A 19,659-nucleotide genomic window follows, 5' to 3' on the forward strand; every position below is an offset into this window, starting at 1 on the left:
CCAGAGTCCCATAATTGCCATCCTTCTTGCATATCCGCACTCGAATCGACTCTTGTCTCACCACTCCTTACTGTTGAAACAGTTTCCATTTTCGTTCCTTACACTATGCGATCACCTATACTTCTGTCCTCTTGGTTATCCTTAGCTACAATGGGCTTTGCCTCTCCAATTCCTGACGTTTCGACTACGCTACAGAACATTCTCAAGAACACCGACAAAAGCAGTCTGTACACATATCCAACCGACTTGACCCGGGGCATCATTCCCGTAAAGTCCCTATCACGCATTCCCCGTTCTTCCTGACATTGGATCCCTCCATTAGTATTCGATGATAGTTTCAATGCTCATAACTTTCCCCAGAAACCATTTCACTCCCACAATGACTACTGGAGAGATATTCCGTTCTACTCCGCCCTGTCTTACGGCGCTATGTCTATTGAGGCCGATGTCTGGTTGATTAACGGCACACTCCACGTACGTCGCCTGAATATGTTACCTTGAGCATTACAGACCCAATTACTGCGTCGAGTTCAGTCCGCCTTGCTTGTAACATCTTTCTCTAATAGATATTCCACTAATTAATTCACACGCTAATTGCTAATTCTCTTTTACTCCGTCATGTTCTCGGCTAATTTCTGAAACGTTTTCCTATATTATTTTTTAGAATTAGGGCTGGAGCAAGAATAAAAGCCTTAGAATATTAGCCTCTACTATTAGCCTTTGTTCAAATTCATTATTCTACTGCGTAGCTGCTACTACTTTTCCGCTATCAGATAAACTCGAGTCCAAAGTGCTGACTATTGCCTCCTAGGTCGGACACGAGCTGAGTGCTCTAACTGACGTTCGTACACTGGATTCTCTCTATATCCAACCTATCCTCGACACGCTACATCGGCAGAACCCTGTCACAAAATTTGCTCCATCAGTAACTAAGAAGTAGACCCGACCTCTACTACGTTTTAGCTATTTTTACACCTGCTGACTTCATTCCATAGCGGTGTTTATGATACCTCCTCAGGTCAAACCCTCTATCTCTTCATCGATGTGAAAACTTCCGGGGACGAAACGTGGCCTGTCGTTCTCTCAGCCCTTAGCCCGCTGCTCAAGGGTGGTTACTTGACAACCTACGACGGTAATTCCCTGACTACTGGCGCGGTCACCGTCATCGGCACAGGAAATACTCCGCTCTCTGCCATTCAGTCCGCCACCCCATCTACATCTAGCCCGCGCTACGCTTTCTACGACGCCCCGCTCCCGTATCTTAGTACAACCTTCGAGAATATTACAAAATATGACTCGCCCATCGCCTCAACTGATTTCGCAGCCCAGTTTGGAGATGTGGTTGCCGAAACGTTCAACTCGACACAGTTGGGTTTGCTGAGGAAGCAGGTAGCTACCGCGCACGCAAAAGGAATCATGACCAGGTACTGGGACCAGCCGGGGTTCCCAATCGGGACGAGGAATGCAATGTGGCGGATATTGCTTAACGAGGGGTCTGATTTCCTAAATGCGGATGATCTAGCTGGGGTGGCAGGTTTTTGGGAGAATATGGGATGAGAACGTTGTGGTAATATGGCTGATTTGTGTATGAATTTGTTGCTCTAATACAGTATACTCTAATGGAAATAAAAGCTGATCGGACTGCTACTCTTAATGCTCCGACTGTTTTCTGTAGAACATTGGCAGCCGTGGGCCCCTTTCAAGAATGCCTAGTGCTTGATTGCTTTTTGGGATGAGAGAATCGCCAACATGTTATCCCTTGACACGATGGGGTCCTCGGAGTAGGTGGTTCGTGCGCGAACACCAGAATCAAAACAACGCGTATATCTATATAGAATTCAATTATGAATTACACCACTACCATGCCTTCCAATCGTGCCAGGATCGATAAAGACCTTGTTCAGCCTACTCAGTATAACGTTCAGCCGAATTAGAGTGCAAAACAACCCCGCCCCAAGCCCTGGCCGTTGCCCAGATTTGAACCTCTCTATATTAATAATTGGGACAACCATGGCTTACCAAACCTCCCCTCCAACGTCGATGTACACGATCCTTTCCAGCTATTTAGCTTATTCTTTATAGATAAGATAATAGATAAGCTTATAGAGTAGACGAATGTACACGTAGAATTCTACCCGCCAAATAAGGAGACGGATTAGCCACGCCTATAGTAGCCAATATGCAAGCAGGAACTCTATACGTACTTCGGAGTGCTTATTCATACAGGTATTACTATAGAATCGTGTATTAAGGCCTACTAGAAGGATTTAAAATCACATGGCTGCGGGTATGTTATTAAAAAGTATATTTTAATTAACAGATTTTAGCAACTTAATCGTTACTTTCGAGCCTTACCACTATAGCCTAAATCCGATAAAGCACCTAAAACTACATTCGATGGAGTTTATAAACTTACTAAGGATATCCGGCTTACTTTAGAAAGCTCTACACCCCTAAAACCTACCTCGCCATTAACGAAACAATCTAGCGCTTTATAGGCCGTGCTCCTAAAATTGTTAATATTCTATCTAAACTAATACTAAAGGGCTTTAAAATATGTGTTTTAGCTAATAAGGGTGTCGGGAATATAGGCAAGTTGCCGTTACGCGAGGCAAGTTGCCGTCACGTGTCGCCGCGGCACTAGCGTGGCGAGGAGCCTTAAGCTCCTCGCCCTTTCTAAAGCAAGATAAAAAATATAATAACAATTATCATACTATCTACGAACTGTAGCTATATAATATTACCTTATATAACCAATACTAATTAGTAGTTAACTTTACTATTATACTATAGAATAGCTAGGTATTTACTACGAAGAGATGAGCTACTATACTAGTGCTACTTATTGACCCGAGTTTATGAGTAGTCTATTACTTTTAGGTCTTGGATTTTAAACTTAGCTAAGCCTGCTTCTGATTGGTTGAAGAGCTAGCTTCTAATTGGTTAGAAAAAAAGTGCGCGTGGTAAGTTGTAGCAGAATCCACGTAATGAATATTAAAATATTATGATAAGTTGTCCTACTAATATTGCGAATATTAACGTATATAATTATAGAGGACTCTATACGCATCTAATATATCTACTTTACAGCCTCTTGCGAGCTGTATTAGCGGAGGAGTAGCGATTGTAAGCTTTGTAGCTATATAGAGGCCTAAAGCTTTGCGAGAGCTCTACGGAATAAACCTTAGGGGGGGCCGTACACAAAGCTCTACTAGCGAAAGCTCTATATAAAGCTCCGTATAAAGTTCTATAAAAGCTCTACTAAAAGCTCTACTAAAGGCTTTATAACACCTCTACCTATATAGTATACTAGCTATGTAGTAAAATAAAGTGCGTAGGGGGGTTTAAGGGGGTCTCCCCCTTAAAGCTCTGCTTAAAGCTCTGCTTATAAACTCTGTCTAGTAGGCTTAGAGCCCTCTAAATCTAGAGGGTTTAATTACTAGTTATAGAGGTGTCTAAGCCATGACTTAGAAAATCTTATATTTGTAGAAAATTAAGTTTCTTAGCTAATCTTTTAGTAATCTAGTATCCTTGTCTAACGTCAACTATAAAAGGACGACCTTCCCCCGTTCTCTATATTTTACCTTTTAATTCTCCTTCTTCTCCTAGACTTTCTAACGCTACGCCACCTCTTTATTGGATTATAATCCCTACTATAAGGCATTTTTCACTAACTTAGCGTTAATGTAAGTGCTACACTGCCCTTATATTCCCAATATCCCGTATCTTATACTAATAATAGCGTAGAGTAAGTATGCTTTAGCCTCTCCTAATACTGTACCTATAGTTTAATCCTCCAATATCTAATAAGCGCTCTTATACTACCTCTGGGCTTCTTACCTAAAAATAACCCTTCCGTGTATCTATAGCTATTTACTCTACTTAAATTTAGTCTCTAGACTACCCGAACAACCCCTTCTACTTAGAAATTACTCTTTTTAAGTAATCTAAACTTAACTTAGACCTATATCGTCCCTTTAGTTCTTAGGCACCGCTTTACATTAGCGTAAACTGTTGGATATTGTAATTGGTGCTATAGGGACAATTCTATAAAGGGCTAATATTAAGAATTCTTAAGCCGCCTTAGCTTATCTGGCGTCCTAGTATTACTCTATTATATACGTTAATTAGCCGGTATATTTATACGTTTTTAGCTAGAAGCCTTACTAGATTACGCGGCTACTCTAGCTTCTATGCTATCCTTTACTTAAGGTAATACCCTGCAGCAGCTTATCTATAGAATTTATATTTACCGCTATGTTAGCAATAGCATAAAATAGTAATGGAGACGCTCGTAGGTGCCCTAGCTCCTCGTATTACTTTATAGGGCTTAATTTAGCTAGCTGCTACTTTATATAATTTTAGCTAAACTCCTAGTAGGACTACGCTATTATATTTTTGTCTAAGGAATACAATTAGTTCTGATCCTCTAAGTGTCACTATTAACCGCCTTTTAATATATAGGGCGGTTTTAGCGGCGTAAAGCGTAACTGCGACCTATAACTTTAATCCCTGGTAGTATAGCTATAAATAGCCGTAGGGTTATACTAGGCATTGCTTAGAACTACGGTCTTCTAAAGGATCTAGTATGGAAGATCTAGTTTGCTGGTATAATTGGGTTAGAAAACGGATATATTAGCGCTAGCCCTAACTCTAAGGAATAAGAGTAAAGGAGGTACTTTACTACTAACCTCCTTAATAAGGAGGCTTGGTGTGATGCCCCTATTAGAGGCTGAATGTGCTAGCTTAGTTAGTTGGGTCTTAATCCCAGTTTCCTAATAGGCGTTAATTTTATAATAGAGCTTAAGCCTATATAAACCTTTATATATTGCGAACGGTAATTGCTAATAAAATATAGATTATATATTTTAATTCGCTATAGAGCTAGTAGGGTTATTCTAGTATAGATACCGCGGATAAGAGCTAGTAGTAAAGAGGGGACTAGCTTGTATTTAAAATCCTAGCGTAATCCCCCCTTAGAGCTATTAGAAAGGTATAAGATAATAGCAACTCCAATAATAATAGTAGCAGTAATAGTAGCACCTTCTTAACCCCTTTGTTTTTATTTAGAAATTTCGCTTAATAATAGCAAGTTCTATACTAGTCCCTCTAGAAAATGGATAGCTTTACCCTAATATTATATAGTTATAGCTGTTGAGAAAGGGGCAAGCAGCACACCTTAGATAAAGCATAAAATATCTCTTTCCCCTCTAAGAAATAACCCTAGGGCGTATTAAGCTTGGCTAATTAGAGGTATATTATTCTATATAGAGCCTTAGTCTAGAGATTTTGTCTAATAAAGCGCTTATAGACCCTAACTATAATTATAAGAATAATTATTATAAAAATTTTAAGGATAATAAGGAAGATGTCTATAGGGATATATCTAGTTAAGTCGCTAAAGGAAGTAGTTAAGGTAATTATCCCTACTACTCTCTCCCTATTCTCCTAATAGCTATAAATATATATATCTAACGGCCAGTAGTAGATCTAATAGTTATTAAAGATAGTATAGCCGACCTTAACCTAGAAGCTAAAGGTAACGAAGTTAATAATAATACTAGTAATAAAGCTAGTAAAGCCGACGATTAACTAACACCTTATAAATTAGGTATGCTTTTTTCCTCTATATAATAGCTTTACCTAATAATTATTAGGTAACGGAAATGACCGTAGTGATAATAATAAGGGTAAGAAATTACTCTCTTTAGAAGAGTTTAAAGGTCTTTTTAGCGCATCTATATATAACTATATTAAACTTATAGCGGAAGATATTAATAAAATAAACGGTCTAGTTAAGAGAACTAATATTATAACTATTCCCTAGGCTAGTCCGCTTACTAGAAAAGAGAGCGATTATAAGAAAGGGAATATTAGAGGCGAATTACTTTTAATACTAAAGAAGCGGAAGCTCGAACAGCTAGAGCGGAGTAGTATTATTAATTATAATTTTAATAATTTTACTAAAGATAGTAGTGGGCGTAACGAGGGTAGTAAGGGCAGTGGTCTATGACTTTAGAAACAATAAAAGCCGCCCACCTTTTATGAAAACTTAGCCCTCCGGCCTCCTATTAGCCTCAACTCTTAATGCCCTTAAGTTAATTATAATGATTACTAAGCAATATCTACTATACGGCCTACTAACCCTTCGCTTTAGGGGCCTACCTCTCTCTATAATATTAAACTACTGCGTAATAAAACTAGCAACTTAAGTGAATATAATTATAGTGGCGACGACGACTAGGGCGGCGTTTTAAACTTAGAGCCTGCTGTGAAGTATTATACCCTATAGTATTGTACCCCGCAGTATCGTGCCTAGCGTTATTACTATTGCTTATAGTCTATCTTGTGGAGATTCCGCGCTAAAGATAATAAAGCTAATAAAATAACCGTAGACGATAAATGGGAGATCTGTAAAATTCTAGAGGAAAGAATAACTAAGTTAGGGCTTAAATATAAGGTAGCTTGGATGCCTACCTAGGTTTATAAAAGCGGGCTTTTAAATGCTAAATATGCCCTTAAGTCTTATAAAAAACGCGTCTAGTACGCTAAAGTTAAATAACAGATATACTCTTCTATGGAGGTGACTAAAGTGAAGACTAAAGCTGCTATGTAGAAGGGATAGGGCTAATAGCTTAGTATTCTTGTGTTTTGGGTAATAGATCTTTTGCTTAAAGATCTATTTCTAGTTAAAGTCTTGTTTTAGTTAATACTATTCTACTAATTATCTTACTTATAATATTGAAGCTAAAAGCCTAGCCTAATAATAGTATAAAACCTATAAGAACAACCGCTATAATCTATATTCCTTACTCCTACCGTTAAGCAACACTTATTAGGTCTTATGTTTGGCGCTACTTATCTACGCTTTATTACTTCTTTTTCCTTTAGCGCTGCTTGTTTCCGCTTTATTACCTTCTTTTCTTTAGTATTACTAGTCCTACTAGTCGCCTTATTTCTTTTTTAGGAAATATATATATAATGCTGCCTATATAAGAGTTATGTTCTTCCTAGAAACTACCTTCTAAGGTTATTTTATGCTATGCCTTTTTTCTTACTTATATCCACGAGGCGTTTCTCTTTATTAGCTATTTATAGTTTCTCCTTTATAGCCTCCTCTTTAGGCTTAGGTTTTAGAATCTTATAACAGCGCCTATATTTCTATAGTATTCTACCTATAAAATGTTTAGCAATTTTCTCCTATAATAATTCCTTATTAAGTTTTCCATTATATAAGCCTATAAGGAGGGCCTTACTATTGGTTATTTATAGCACTATCTAGGCCTATAAGGTTTTATTTATAACTTTAATCTTTATAAACGAAAGTAAAGGATAAGGCTGTATATTATTTAATAAGGGAGACCTACTAGTAATACGCCCTAAAACTCTAAAGGTATGCCGAAACTTAGGTTAGGTCTTTACTTAGGTAGAAGATAATATAATTGACGAGGAAGGGGAGCTAGATAAGTAATATACGACTATTAAGATTGACTATAAGACTGAGGTTATTGAGGAGTAATATAGGTAGCTTTTAGTAAGCTATTCTATATCTCTTCCTTTTATAGCACTATGCTAACGTTAAGCCTTATATAAACGTACAAGACTACTTAGCAGCGGCTCTATTCTCTAGGAAAGCGTATTATATAGCTTAATAACCTCTTTACTAGCGTTAAACTATTTTAAAGGCTTTATAAACTTAGAGTTAGAGTAGCTGGAATAGTTAAAACGATAAAGATATAGAATAAGGAGTAAGGGTAGAATTTTGTTAATATATGCTAATCCTTTAAGTTTTAAAACTCTATTGGAAGTTACGTTAAATATATAAGAATTATTAAAAAGTAATCCTTAGGGATTACGTCTCTCTAAGAAGATTATTAATTAGGTAGGGTATTAACTCCGTATATTTCTGCAGCTATTATCCTTAGATACCGGCGCTAGCCGCTTCTTACTATCGCTAGTACCTCTTTATATACTTATACCTACTAAAATAATTCCTAATAGCTATTTCTGGTATTCCTTAATAGACTATTTCTGCTCGGGTTCCTTATATAATAGTCCTTTTAGTATAGACTTAAACGTCTCTAGCGTACTTGCTATATAGATAGAGATTATATTATAGACCTAGTTATTATACTATTTGGGACTTAGTAGGCCGTAGGAGCCCTATACCTCTAAGTTGGGCTTTTAGTTAGTTAGAAGTTCTAGTATAATAAGTCTAAAGGACTATATATTGATAGCTTTAAAATAAGGTAGGTTTATTATATAGAGTTCGGAGGCTATATATAATAATAAGCTAGTAATAGTTATTATGTTTCCTAAAGCTTTAAGTTTTAATTCTCTAAAGTCGGCAATTTTAGAAGTAAGCCCGTTGTTGTTAACTCTAATAAGGATATTCTCTAGCTTTAGGTCCTAATAAGCAAAATCTTTATTATATATAGTAACTATTCTATTACAGACCTAAAGTATAAAGTTAGGAATGTTATAAGCGTTAGGTTTTATTAAGTTAAGGCTATATAGAATCTACTCTATAATTATCTACGGTGGCTGCTAATTCTCTAGTAGTATTAAGTTAATTGCCTTTACTAAGTTTGGCTAGAAGAAGGATAATTAATTAGCACTTAATGGCAACGTAGTTTTAGTGGCGTTTACTTATATGCTCCCTAAGCTTAATTATATTCTTATATTCCGCTCTTAATTCTTCCTATACCTTTCTTACTATACTATTATTATAGTTCCTTAAGTATAGCTCCTTAGCGGCGAAGATAACTTCGGACTTTAATTCCTATACCCTTATAACTAATATATAACTTTCTTTCCTTTTTAATCCCTATTTCTATATATATATAGCATTATCTTTTCTAAATCTAAGATTGCTAGTTTGGTTCTTATTTGTCTTAGCCTTAAGATTAGGGAGCTGTCTTAGTAGGGAGTCTAGAAGTTCTTTAGTAAATTTTATAGCTTTTTCTTACTAACTGCCTTCTTCCTTGCGTAATAGGATTGGACGCTATGCCCGGAAACTAGCTGTTTAAAGATCGATAGTAACTAGGTTAGAGATTTCTATAGATAATCCCTATATAAGGACTACTTCGCGGCCGTTACTATCGATTATATAAATAGGATTTGTTAATAGCATCTTTACTTTTAGGCGTCTTATAACTGGGCTAATATTAAACCTAATATGCCGCCTGCTAATACTAGTTTTATAATTCTTAATAAGCTAGAGGTTATATGTCTTAGTTTTACTAAAAGAACTAAGGAAGAATCTATTTAGATAGTAGTGATTTCTAAAGTTAGGGTAAAAAAGGGGCCGGTAAGCTTCTGCTCCTTAGACTAGCCTCCCTTCTAGTTTACTAGAAGAGTATTAATAGGGGAAGTGAACTTGTATTGTAAATTCTTGGATAACGTAAGGATATTAGGTGTACCCTTGAAATTTCTAAGAATTAAGAAAATATTAGAGAGATTAATAGTCTTAGTAGATGCTATAGTTATAAAGATAGGAAATAAATTGATAGGGTGAGCATTAGTAGGTAGTAGGGATAAGAGGACCTATAGACTTATACTAAAGGGGTACTAGGACCCTGACTTATAGTAAGGGGTGTGCTAGAATAGAGGAATAGTTGATCTAGATTGTATAATGACGCAAAGAGTTAAACCTAGCGTGCCTTAGCGCCGACCCCACCCCTATATTTCGCTACCCTCGCCCCTATAAAGTCGCTAGCTTTAGGCCTTATTATCCTAGCTAATACCTTACTAGCTAGAACTAATTTGGTAGTTGGTTTCGACTACTATACTTGTTATACTTTCTTTGCTAAGTACCTCTTTACTATTTATATCTCTTAAAGGGCTAAAACTTTCTAAAGAAGCTTTGCCTTAGGCTGCTAGTAGGTCTAGGTCTTAATTAATAGTTAGTATTCCCTTACTTGCTTTAAAGAAAGCCTATATTACTTTAAGAGATATATATAGAACGCCACGACACCCTGTTAGCTATTTATAGAAGGTATCTTATCTATATCGTATTTATAAAAAGCATTTTGCCAGATATGCTTACTAAGTATATCCTTTAGATATTAGGCTTCGCATTCCCAGTATTTAGGCTAAGTAATATTCCGTTAAAGCTTATTAACTTAGCTTAGTAGGAATTTGTTATATTCTATTTTATATAACTATTAGTACGATTACTAAACGTTGCTAGTTAGGAATTCGATCTTAGGAGTCTGCTAGGCCTCTTTTTTTAGGAGTCTAGCTAGATTTATAGCCTTAATAGGTGGTACGCTAAATTTAGTAGGCGTGGCCATTTTATAGGACTATTAAGGTAGAAGATTTTAAGTATCCCTAATTATGAGGAGGACGTATACAAAATAGAGGAGTTTTCTTAGGAGATTTATTAAGCAACTAAGATGGTTTTTTTAATAAGTAATAAAAGTAGCCTGGTGATGGTAAAGGCGTAGAGATTAAACGTGTTGTAGTTAATAACGGCAAACAGAATTTGCCGCGGCGGTATGTGTTATATTAGCTACTAGCTACTAGCTACTTATAAGGTATATATCCCGTTTTATAACTGCTTTAAGTTTATAAGCTAAATGTTTAATTTAATTGGCGATATAACGTCCTGGCTTTATATCTTAGTACCGTTTTTACTTTCCTAAAAGGTAATAGCTATAGCCCCGAATATTGGACTATATAGTAAGATTTGGCTTTAGCTAATAGAGTAGTGACTATTTTACCTATTATAAGTAACTAATATCTAATCTAATCTAAGCTCGTCTTCTTTAGCTATTTATATAAACTCTACCTACCTAATTAACCTTTAAGGTCACTACGGTTAGAATGGCCCTTATAAATAGTTTAACCTAGTTTCCTAGATATAATTATTTAGGTTAGAACTCGCCCTAGCTTGTTAATGCTGTTATACCTACCAGTACCCTTAATTTTGCTATAGCAGTCACCTAGAAGGAATGGTTGTTTTAGCTTACTTAGGCTACTATCTAAGCAGTTAAGATAAACTACTATTTTTGTTAATCCTGTACTATTTATAGAGAGCATTAGCCATATATTAATGTGTTAAAGTATTCGTTCTTATATCGCGACTATATTTACTAGGCATTTTACTCCTATCTCCTAGTATTTTATGCACTAAGCCTTTACGGTATATTGGAGATAAGTATACTTATAGTGAACCTAGGTATAATTATATATCTAGTAATATATAGTAAGTTAAATAGCTATAAATGCTAACTATAGGATAGCTTCTTTTATAAGTTAATATATATATAGCTAATAAAGCTAGAAAGAAGTAAAATATATATAACGTGTTTCACCAGCAAGTCGTCCGCACCAGTGAGTCGTCCACCCAAAAATCTCACCAAAACTTAGAAAAACTGCACCTTAATATCTTAACAACGGCTTAATAATAAATTCTAAAAATATAGATTTGGACTTTTATATATACTCTATAGCTTCTATTAAAGTTGCATNGTAAATAGATTAGTATTTCTTAAGATATAGTAATTTAGCCTTGTTTTAGCCCCCAAATAAGGCTAAATTACTATATCTTAATAAATACTAATCTATTTACAATGCAACTTTAATAGAAGCTATAGAGTATATATAAAATTCTAAATCTATATTTTTAGAATTTATTATTAAGCCGTTGTTAAGATATTAAGGTGCAGTTTTTCTGAGTTTTGGTGGGATTTTAGGGTGGACGACTTACTGGTGCGGACGACTTGCTGGTGAAACACGTTATTGGAAATATATATAATGTCACTCTTACTATTATAAGTATCTTCGGAAACTAGGGAACTTAGTGCTTATAGTAACCCCTACCTCCTCTATTACCTATAAACCTAGCCCTTTACTATTTTTGGGGTACTCTATATATTAGCCTTATATAGAAATTGCTAGAAAAAGTTTCTTACTAAATACTCTAACTAGTTTACTAGAGTACCGGACTAGGGATAGTCCTTTCCGAAGATTACCTAAACTTCTTCGCCCCTTTTAGAATAAGCTAGGTATTGCCTCCTAAAAACCTAAACGAATTATTAGCTAATTTTACCTTAAGAATAACCTAGTTTTATAGTTAATAGGTTTTATCTACCGGTATAGCTGTAGAATAAATTTAAGTAGAAAAATCCTAACTAATTTCGCTAATCTGGTTAAGATATTTTATAGAAATTTGATTGTAGACGCTAGATATAGTATATATATTTTAGTAAATCTAAATAAATTTAAGAGGAGTTGGAAGGAAAATAATAAGATAGTGGAAGAAAGCTAGAAAACTTATTAGATATATATACTTACCTTTAGCCTTCCTTAACTAAACCTATATAAACTTGTATTATTTAGTTTAATTTATATTCTATTAATGCAACCTAGCTTCTACGTCCTTATTAAGTTATATCCCGCGTATACGGTATAGACGCTATTTTACCGACTATTAGCTAGCTATAAGCACTATTTCGGCCTTTACGGTAGTGGTCTAGGTATAGTATTATTGCTTATGTCTATCCCTAGGCAGAAGGTTAAGGAGATATTTCGCTCTAGTGCTAACTTATCCTCTTTATTTAGTTATTAACTTAGGGAGTATAACTAGATGCTACCTAGGATTAATAATAAATTACTAGCCCCTTGTCCCAATAGAATGTATATAAGTAAATAGGTTACTATTAGTAAAGCAAGCCTTAGAAAGACTATAGCTTTAAATAGTAAGTTTTTAGAAAATATATTTATAAGCGAGAGGCTTAGATTAGCCTGCTTTCCCCATTATTATCTTATTTTAGGCAAAATTATTAAGTAAGCTAAAAACCCTAGAAAGCCAAATCTATTAGTTCTACCGCGTAGAAAAGCACTATATTAAAATTAGGACTCTTAAACTTTCGCGACCTCTTTAGTATTAAGGACTAAGTTTCTATAATTTTGGTAACTCCTAGATCTAGTTTTTTTAATACAGCCTCCCCCCCTAGAAGATGCGCAAATTGGGCTAATATAAATTCTTTAAAGTCGTACCTTAATTGCTTATGCACTGGTGTTACTAGGAAGTACTTATATATTAAAATATTTGGCCGTCAAAAACGGACTCTGCACCTGTACGTGGTGACGGCTATAAACCTGGGTCTTTAAAGTTCAGACCCAGAGCCAACGCAGAGACGTCGCACAGCGTGCGATATAACATGGTGGTGGTGGTTGCGAGTATTATAGGCGGTGGTGAAAAGGTTTTTATATAGGATAGTAAGATCTCGAAAACCACCACCGTTAGTACCCCGTACGATAGCAGCTACCACACTATCCTCCTATTAAGGCACCTATACGATCCAACATGGATATATAGTATTCGATAGCATCCCCTAACCCCTAACAGAAAGCATTAACGACCTCTTATATTAACGAATAAGCGACTATAAATGAGCAATGAGCAAATATACAGCCCCTCCTAACCCCTAGGGCGATCGCCCGCGGAGTATACGGTTACTTGCCGTTTTACTACCTACTACCTAGCAGCCCGGATTACAACCCACGGTTTTCCTTATCTCCTCTTAACGGAGTAGTAACCCTTAGAGAGGGCCTAGTAACCGGGGCCTAGGCACAAAAGATACCTAGAGTATACACGTATATATCCCGCTCGCCTTTAGTATTAGGTAGTTAGAACGGATAAATCCCCCTTACGCCTTCAATAGGCCCTAGGGGGGGGGAGGTATGGCGTATATAGCAATAGTTAAACAAGAGATAGCATATAGGGGATAGCCAAGATATGGGAAACAACAGTACAGTAGTTAATTGGTAAGGCCTAGCTGGGACGTAGTAAACCCTAGCTAGGATAAGCTAGAGAAGGAAGCAGTAGTTCCCAAGGAGTTCGAACATCTAAGGAGGTCAGGACGTAGTTGTAGGCCCGTAGGGCCGCCGCTATGGACAAACATGGCAAAACAGGGTTTTTTATCCTACTGAAGTGGCTTATAGGGTTTTTCCTCCCCTAACTGCAGGGTTTTCTTCATGTAAATTATAAGTTTTCCCCCCTGCGACGGAGTAGTCTGCGTGGGCCAGTAGGATCCGTATCAGACGTTAATTAAAGAGTTACTACTATATTAAAATATTTACTAGGATATTATATCTAAATACCCTAATTTGTATAATTTAAGTAACTTCCTATTTAGATATAATAGTTAGATAAAATAAGGCTAAGTAAATAGGGTCTATACCCTTCTAATATATATAAGAGTAATAAATAGCGGAGTAGGTGTTGGAGGTATAGTATTTAGCTAGCCTAGTAGGAATGTATATAGATAGAGTTGTATAAGAAGGTAATAAAGGTAAAGTAATAGAGCGGGGTGTAAAATATAGAGTAATTAGGTAAATAAATATTTACGGCCTTATAAGCCAACGTCTGCTATATAGTAATAGTACTAACCCCTAACTTTAGCTACCTTAAAACCTAAAAGCCTTAACACTTTATTAAAGCGCTAATACTAAAACCCCCTGGTTATAGACGTTTGTAGAGGAGATTACTATTATCCTAACTATCCGTATTGGCCAGTTTTATTAACTTACTAATTTTATAGTCTTATTCGTTAATATAATAATAGAAATAATAGGGAAGCAGGTAGTAGACTCTATTTACTTAATTTTATAGGAAAATGGATAGGATAAGCGATGATAGAATGGATAAAGTAGAGAAGATATAAGGATAATTAGGCTGCGGATGCGAGCGGTAGGACGAAGGGATTTAGACTAGCTTAGCTAATAGGTATAAAATGAAACTAACTAAAATGGTATCTAAAATATTCTAGGAACATTTTAGAAATACTATTTTAGCTAAGCCTATACTTATTTATTCAATCCTAACTACCCTCCTTTACTCTAAAAATGTTAAGTAAACTAAAAATAGTTAACCTTATGGCTATTCTTAATAAGTATTACCCTAATACTACATTATATACTGTATTTAAAGACATAAGCGGAATATTAATCTTTGGCCCTTCTTATTTAGCCAACTTCTTTTAAGAGAGTAGAAATCCTCTATAATATTATTAAAGCCATTAATCTTAAAAAACTCTTAAACCCTAATATAAGGTTAAGGACTATATATACGCAACGAGCTATAAATAAAGTAAAGACTCTTATGTTTAGGACTTTACTTATACCTTTACTAGCTAAGTAAAAAGAGGAACTAGTAAAGTTCTTTAAGCCTTAAAGCCTCTAGCCTAATAACACCAAGTTTAAGTCTAATAGTATTAAGCCTAGTAGTATTAAACTTAATCCTAGTAGCGTTAAACCTAATCTTAGTAGTATTAAATCTAATTCTAGCGGCGTCGAATTTAAGCTTAATAATATTGAGTTTAAAACTAAAAGCACCGAATCTAAACCTAAAATCGCTAGATTTAGACGGAGGGATATTAAATCTAAGTCTGAAAACGTTAAAGCTAGAATAAAATGATCCAACTTAAAGGCAGAATTCTACCGAAAAATCTATAATATACGAAAAGTTATATATTAAAAAGAAGCTAACACTATCCGTTAGATTTTCTATATACTATTCTTTTACGATCTTCTAATCTAGTTCACTAATAGGGAAAAAAACGATATAGGACTTCTACCCTATAGAAAGGGACTTAGTCTATTTATTAAAAAGGTTTATATATAAGTTATAGGTAAACTAGTACTTCCTATAACGGCTAATAATATCGCCACATAGGTAAAATTTAGGCAACTATGTTATCTTATTAGTGCTGAGGTAGGAGAGAGCGCTTAGTTCCTACTTATGGATTATATTTTTAGAGATAAATAGGTTATATTCCTGAGTTCGCGTTATTTAGTGCTTATATACTACCTTAGATAGATAAAAAAGGGTTTAAAGATAGCCTTTAGCTTAGCTAGCATTCTTAAACCTATTAAGAAACTAATTCTTAAAGAAGTGAATAAATATAACGCGAATAAAGTGGCGAAGGGGATCCGTAACTTTTAGTTAGAACTATACTAATTTTACTTAGAGTTACTAGGGCCTATGAAACGGTATTTAAGTATAAATAACTCGGGATTGGCTTGTTTAAAGCGGCGTTAGATACCTAAATAAACTATTAATTAAATCTTTCCTAAGTCTAGCTTGTAACCCCCGGCCAAACTAGAAATATATTTAGTAAATTAGATAGTATAAGAATAAGTAGGCAGGATAAATTATCTAGACTCTATTAAGATGAACAGTTATAGAATTTCTAGTAAGATTTAGACAATATTGGTTTAAAACCCTACTAACTTATTAGGTAATGTATATCGATGGACACTACTTAAAAACTTTAATTTCGCTAATTTCTAGTTAGACTTCATAGACTTCGGTTTAGATTTTACTACCTTTACGCTAGAATTAGCTAACTTTAATCTAAACTTAGATAACTTTAACCTACTTAATCCTAGTATAGAAGTATCCTAACTAGGCTAATAGGAGATAGAATATTATATCCCTACTAATAAAAGCCGGCTTGCCGGATGCGCAAAAGATGGTATACCTAGGCGATAGGACGATATGTTTATGGGTGGCTTTATTAATAAATATATCTTTATTAGTAGATATGTCTTTATTAGTGGATATATCTTTATTAGTGGATATATCTTTATTAGTAGATATATCTTTATTAGTAGATATGTTTTTATTAGTGGATATGTCTTTATTAGTGGATATATATACGGGTAGGCTCTAGATATTAAGAGGAATAATAAACTAATCTTTTAGTATTCCTATTTTAGCTTTATCTTTTAAATAAAAAACTACCTAGCTTTTTAGAAGTAGCTTAGCAGTTAGTATATATATAGAAACCTATATTAGCTCCGCTTATAGTTATATAGAGCCCAGTTATAGATAAAGTCCTAATTTTATTACCTAGCCCTTCTATAACGTATTTCTCTAAATTAGGCTTTAAAGCTTTAACCTAAATATTTCCTCTATTGCTAAGATATGAGGATACTGATTTGATATAGTTAAGAGCGTCTAGTAGGACCTCCTCTAAATATTTGGGTATGGATAGCGTCTATATTAGGGAAACTGTTTTTATAAAAAGGGAGGGTATTATATAGGGCGTTATATAATTAAGTAGCTGGAATGGTAAAGTCTGCCTAGAGATCTTAGTATTTAAATTAGTAAAGTTTAATAGAAGTATAACTACTGCTTTGTAAGCGTAAGTCACCGTAGTATAACGAAAAGGATTTAATGATGCCTTTTGGTAGAGGGGCTTAGTGGGGCTTAGTTAGGCATTCGCTAGCTAGCTTATTAGGCTTATTTTAGTCGGGCTAAATTTAATAGCTTCGCTTACATTCCGCAGTAAGCCTTATTAATTAACTAAGCCCTTTGTAGCTAGCGATAATTATTAGGCTAAAGTCGCGTATAGCGTTCTATTACTATTTAATAGGCTATTAATATTGCCTTTTATGCCGTCTAGCCTCCTAAAACGGCTTTAAGCTATTTTTAACTTTACGGATTACTAGTAGCCCTATATTTAATTACTGTCTATAAAGCGAGGCGGTATTTGCCCTTTTTTTTATAGCGTTTACCATCTCTATGTATAAATAATACTCTATTATCTGCGATCTCGGCGTATATATATAGGTTAGTTAATCTTGAGTATGCTATACTCTCTATTACGCACTAGATTATATTCTGGGACTAAGAATTACCTATTTAGGCCTTTAACGGCAAGAATTTACTTTTAATCTAGATTATAAAGTTATATTACTAATGCCTTATTTGTTTTAATACTAGCTTTTAACAGTTTACCTACCTATAGGATTAAGCTATATATATATAAGTTTAATCCGGAAACTTCCAACTAAAGCGCCCTTGTTATTATAGTGCCGACTAAAGGTATAGGCCGCATTTAGTATAGCCCAATCCTTATTTACCGTATAAATAGTTATTTTGAGACCTCCCGCCTAACCCTTATCTATTATTACCTCCTTACACTAAAATATTATAGAGAGTGAACGTTAAAATCTTCTATACCCCTATATTTTATTCCAAACTATAGAGCGATTTAAGATATTTAATTATATTTATCTCTTTCTTCTAACTATTTCCTTCCTTTTCTGCACTGTCTAGTCTTTAAAGTCGTAGTCGTTATTAGTTATATAGAAGAAGCAGCCTACTTATATATTGTGGATAATAGTAGGAGTTATAGCCAGCTATATAAGAGTTTAAATTTTACGACTATTGGTAGATTTTAATGGTACTGCTAGGTTATAGAAGGTATTCTCTACGCTATATCCTAGTAAATTACTATATATATATATATATATATATATAAACCTACTCTATATAGAATATAGCTTTATACTAACTGGATATTTAGACCTTTCTAGAAGTTCTAATACTTGTATAAAGTAGCATTTGGATACTTTTATATCTTGAAATAGTTTGGTTACCTTAGAAAAGGAATTATTATTTTAGTTTTTTCCTAACCTCCTATACCCTTAAAGCCACCTATTTAATCCTCCTTGCTATTAATTAATTAACGACCAATATCTATAGAGTTTGGCGTCTTATAATATTAGTTTTATAGATATTTCTAGTAGCCGGGCTCTCTATCCCATATAGAATACCTTAGCTTACTAAAGCTAAGCCGCTACTTATAGAATAGCCTTAAGCTAATAACACTAAAAGCTGGGGGGATTGTATAGAGGATCTCTTAGTAATTATACCTTACCTATGGCCAAAGGGCCCAGAAATATAGTTTTTAATTTATATAGTGGGTATTATATAAGTCTTAAATAGGCCACTAGTGATTTTACTATTAATATTAGTGGGTGCACTTCTAACTGCTCTTAAGCCTTTTAGTATGTGTATTTATGCCGTTTTTTAATAGTATTTACTAACTAGTTTCTAAAGGTCCCTTACCTATTTAAGAACTTTAGTTCTATATAGGGTTACTACTTTGCTTTCTTATAACACTGCCTATGCTATTAGTAAAAGCGTAGGTTATAACATCTTTAAAGCTTAATATTAAAGAGGGAGCCTTTAGATATATTATAAAACTATTAATAGACTTCTATAACGATAAAAGCTTTATAGAAGTTATAGAGGTTATAAACCTAGGAGAACAGTTTATTAATTTTGTGGATTACCTATTATTTAACATAATGCCTTCTATAATTAATATTATCACTATTATAGTCTATCTGTCGCACTTTATTAATAGATATATTGGACTTATTATAATAGCCGTAGTTGTTTTATAAATCTAGGCCAAACTTACTAAAAATTCTAAGCTTTTTTAGATGCGTTAAGATTATACTATAATGCGATATAGGGAAAGCTAGATTAAATACGAAGTAATAAAACATTAGAAGCTGGTAATTTTAGCTAACTGTTAAGATTATGAGAACCGCTAACTTTCCTTTATGTTATTAGATTTCATTATACTAATGCGGTGAATGTCTTAGCTGTGTTTGTTTGCCAATTTAGCAGAGTATATAATAAAAACGATTGGCCTAGTAATTATAGTGTGGCTTTTAGCTCTTTATATTATAAAGGGTCTCGTACCTTTAGGCAGCTTATTTATTTTAATTTAATCCTAGCTAAGTATATTTAAATTTATAAACTTTAATATAAGATTATATAATATTCTTATAGATTGCCTTAGTTTAGGAAAGCGTTTTTTTAAACTTCTTTAAGCTAGGCTATTT

At 34.4% G+C, this 19,659-nt stretch overlaps 1 protein-coding gene across 1 annotated transcript; it reads left to right on the forward strand.

Moving 5' to 3' along the window:
* On the forward strand, positions 1-1,853 carry K441DRAFT_655814 (uncharacterized protein). The gene is made up of 4 exons (XM_067647923.1): positions 1-267; positions 361-474; positions 812-936; positions 996-1,853. Exons 1-4 carry the CDS (start codon positions 151-153, stop codon positions 1,555-1,557), a joined length of 918 nt encoding a protein of 305 aa, XP_067506654.1. The 5' UTR covers positions 1-150; the 3' UTR covers positions 1,558-1,853.
* The last annotated feature ends 17,806 nt before the right edge of the window (positions 1,854-19,659 follow it).

This window comes from Cenococcum geophilum, assembly GCF_001692895.1.
Source record: "Cenococcum geophilum 1.58 unplaced genomic scaffold K441scaffold_10, whole genome shotgun sequence".
In the NCBI taxonomy this organism is placed as follows: Eukaryota; Fungi; Ascomycota; class Dothideomycetes; order Gloniales; family Gloniaceae; genus Cenococcum; species Cenococcum geophilum.

Excerpts from the sequence above, each read along its gene's own strand:
- K441DRAFT_655814 (XM_067647923.1), top strand. The coding sequence starts at position 151 with ATGGGCTTTGCCTCTCCAATTCCTGACGTTTCGACTACGCTACAGAAC. Across the intron at positions 268-360 it reads TGACCCGGGGCATCATTCCC|AAACCATTTCACTCCCACAA; the intron begins GTAAAGTCCCTA and ends AACTTTCCCCAG. Across the intron at positions 937-995 it reads GCTCCATCAGTAACTAAGAA|CGGTGTTTATGATACCTCCT; the intron begins GTAGACCCGACC and ends TTCATTCCATAG.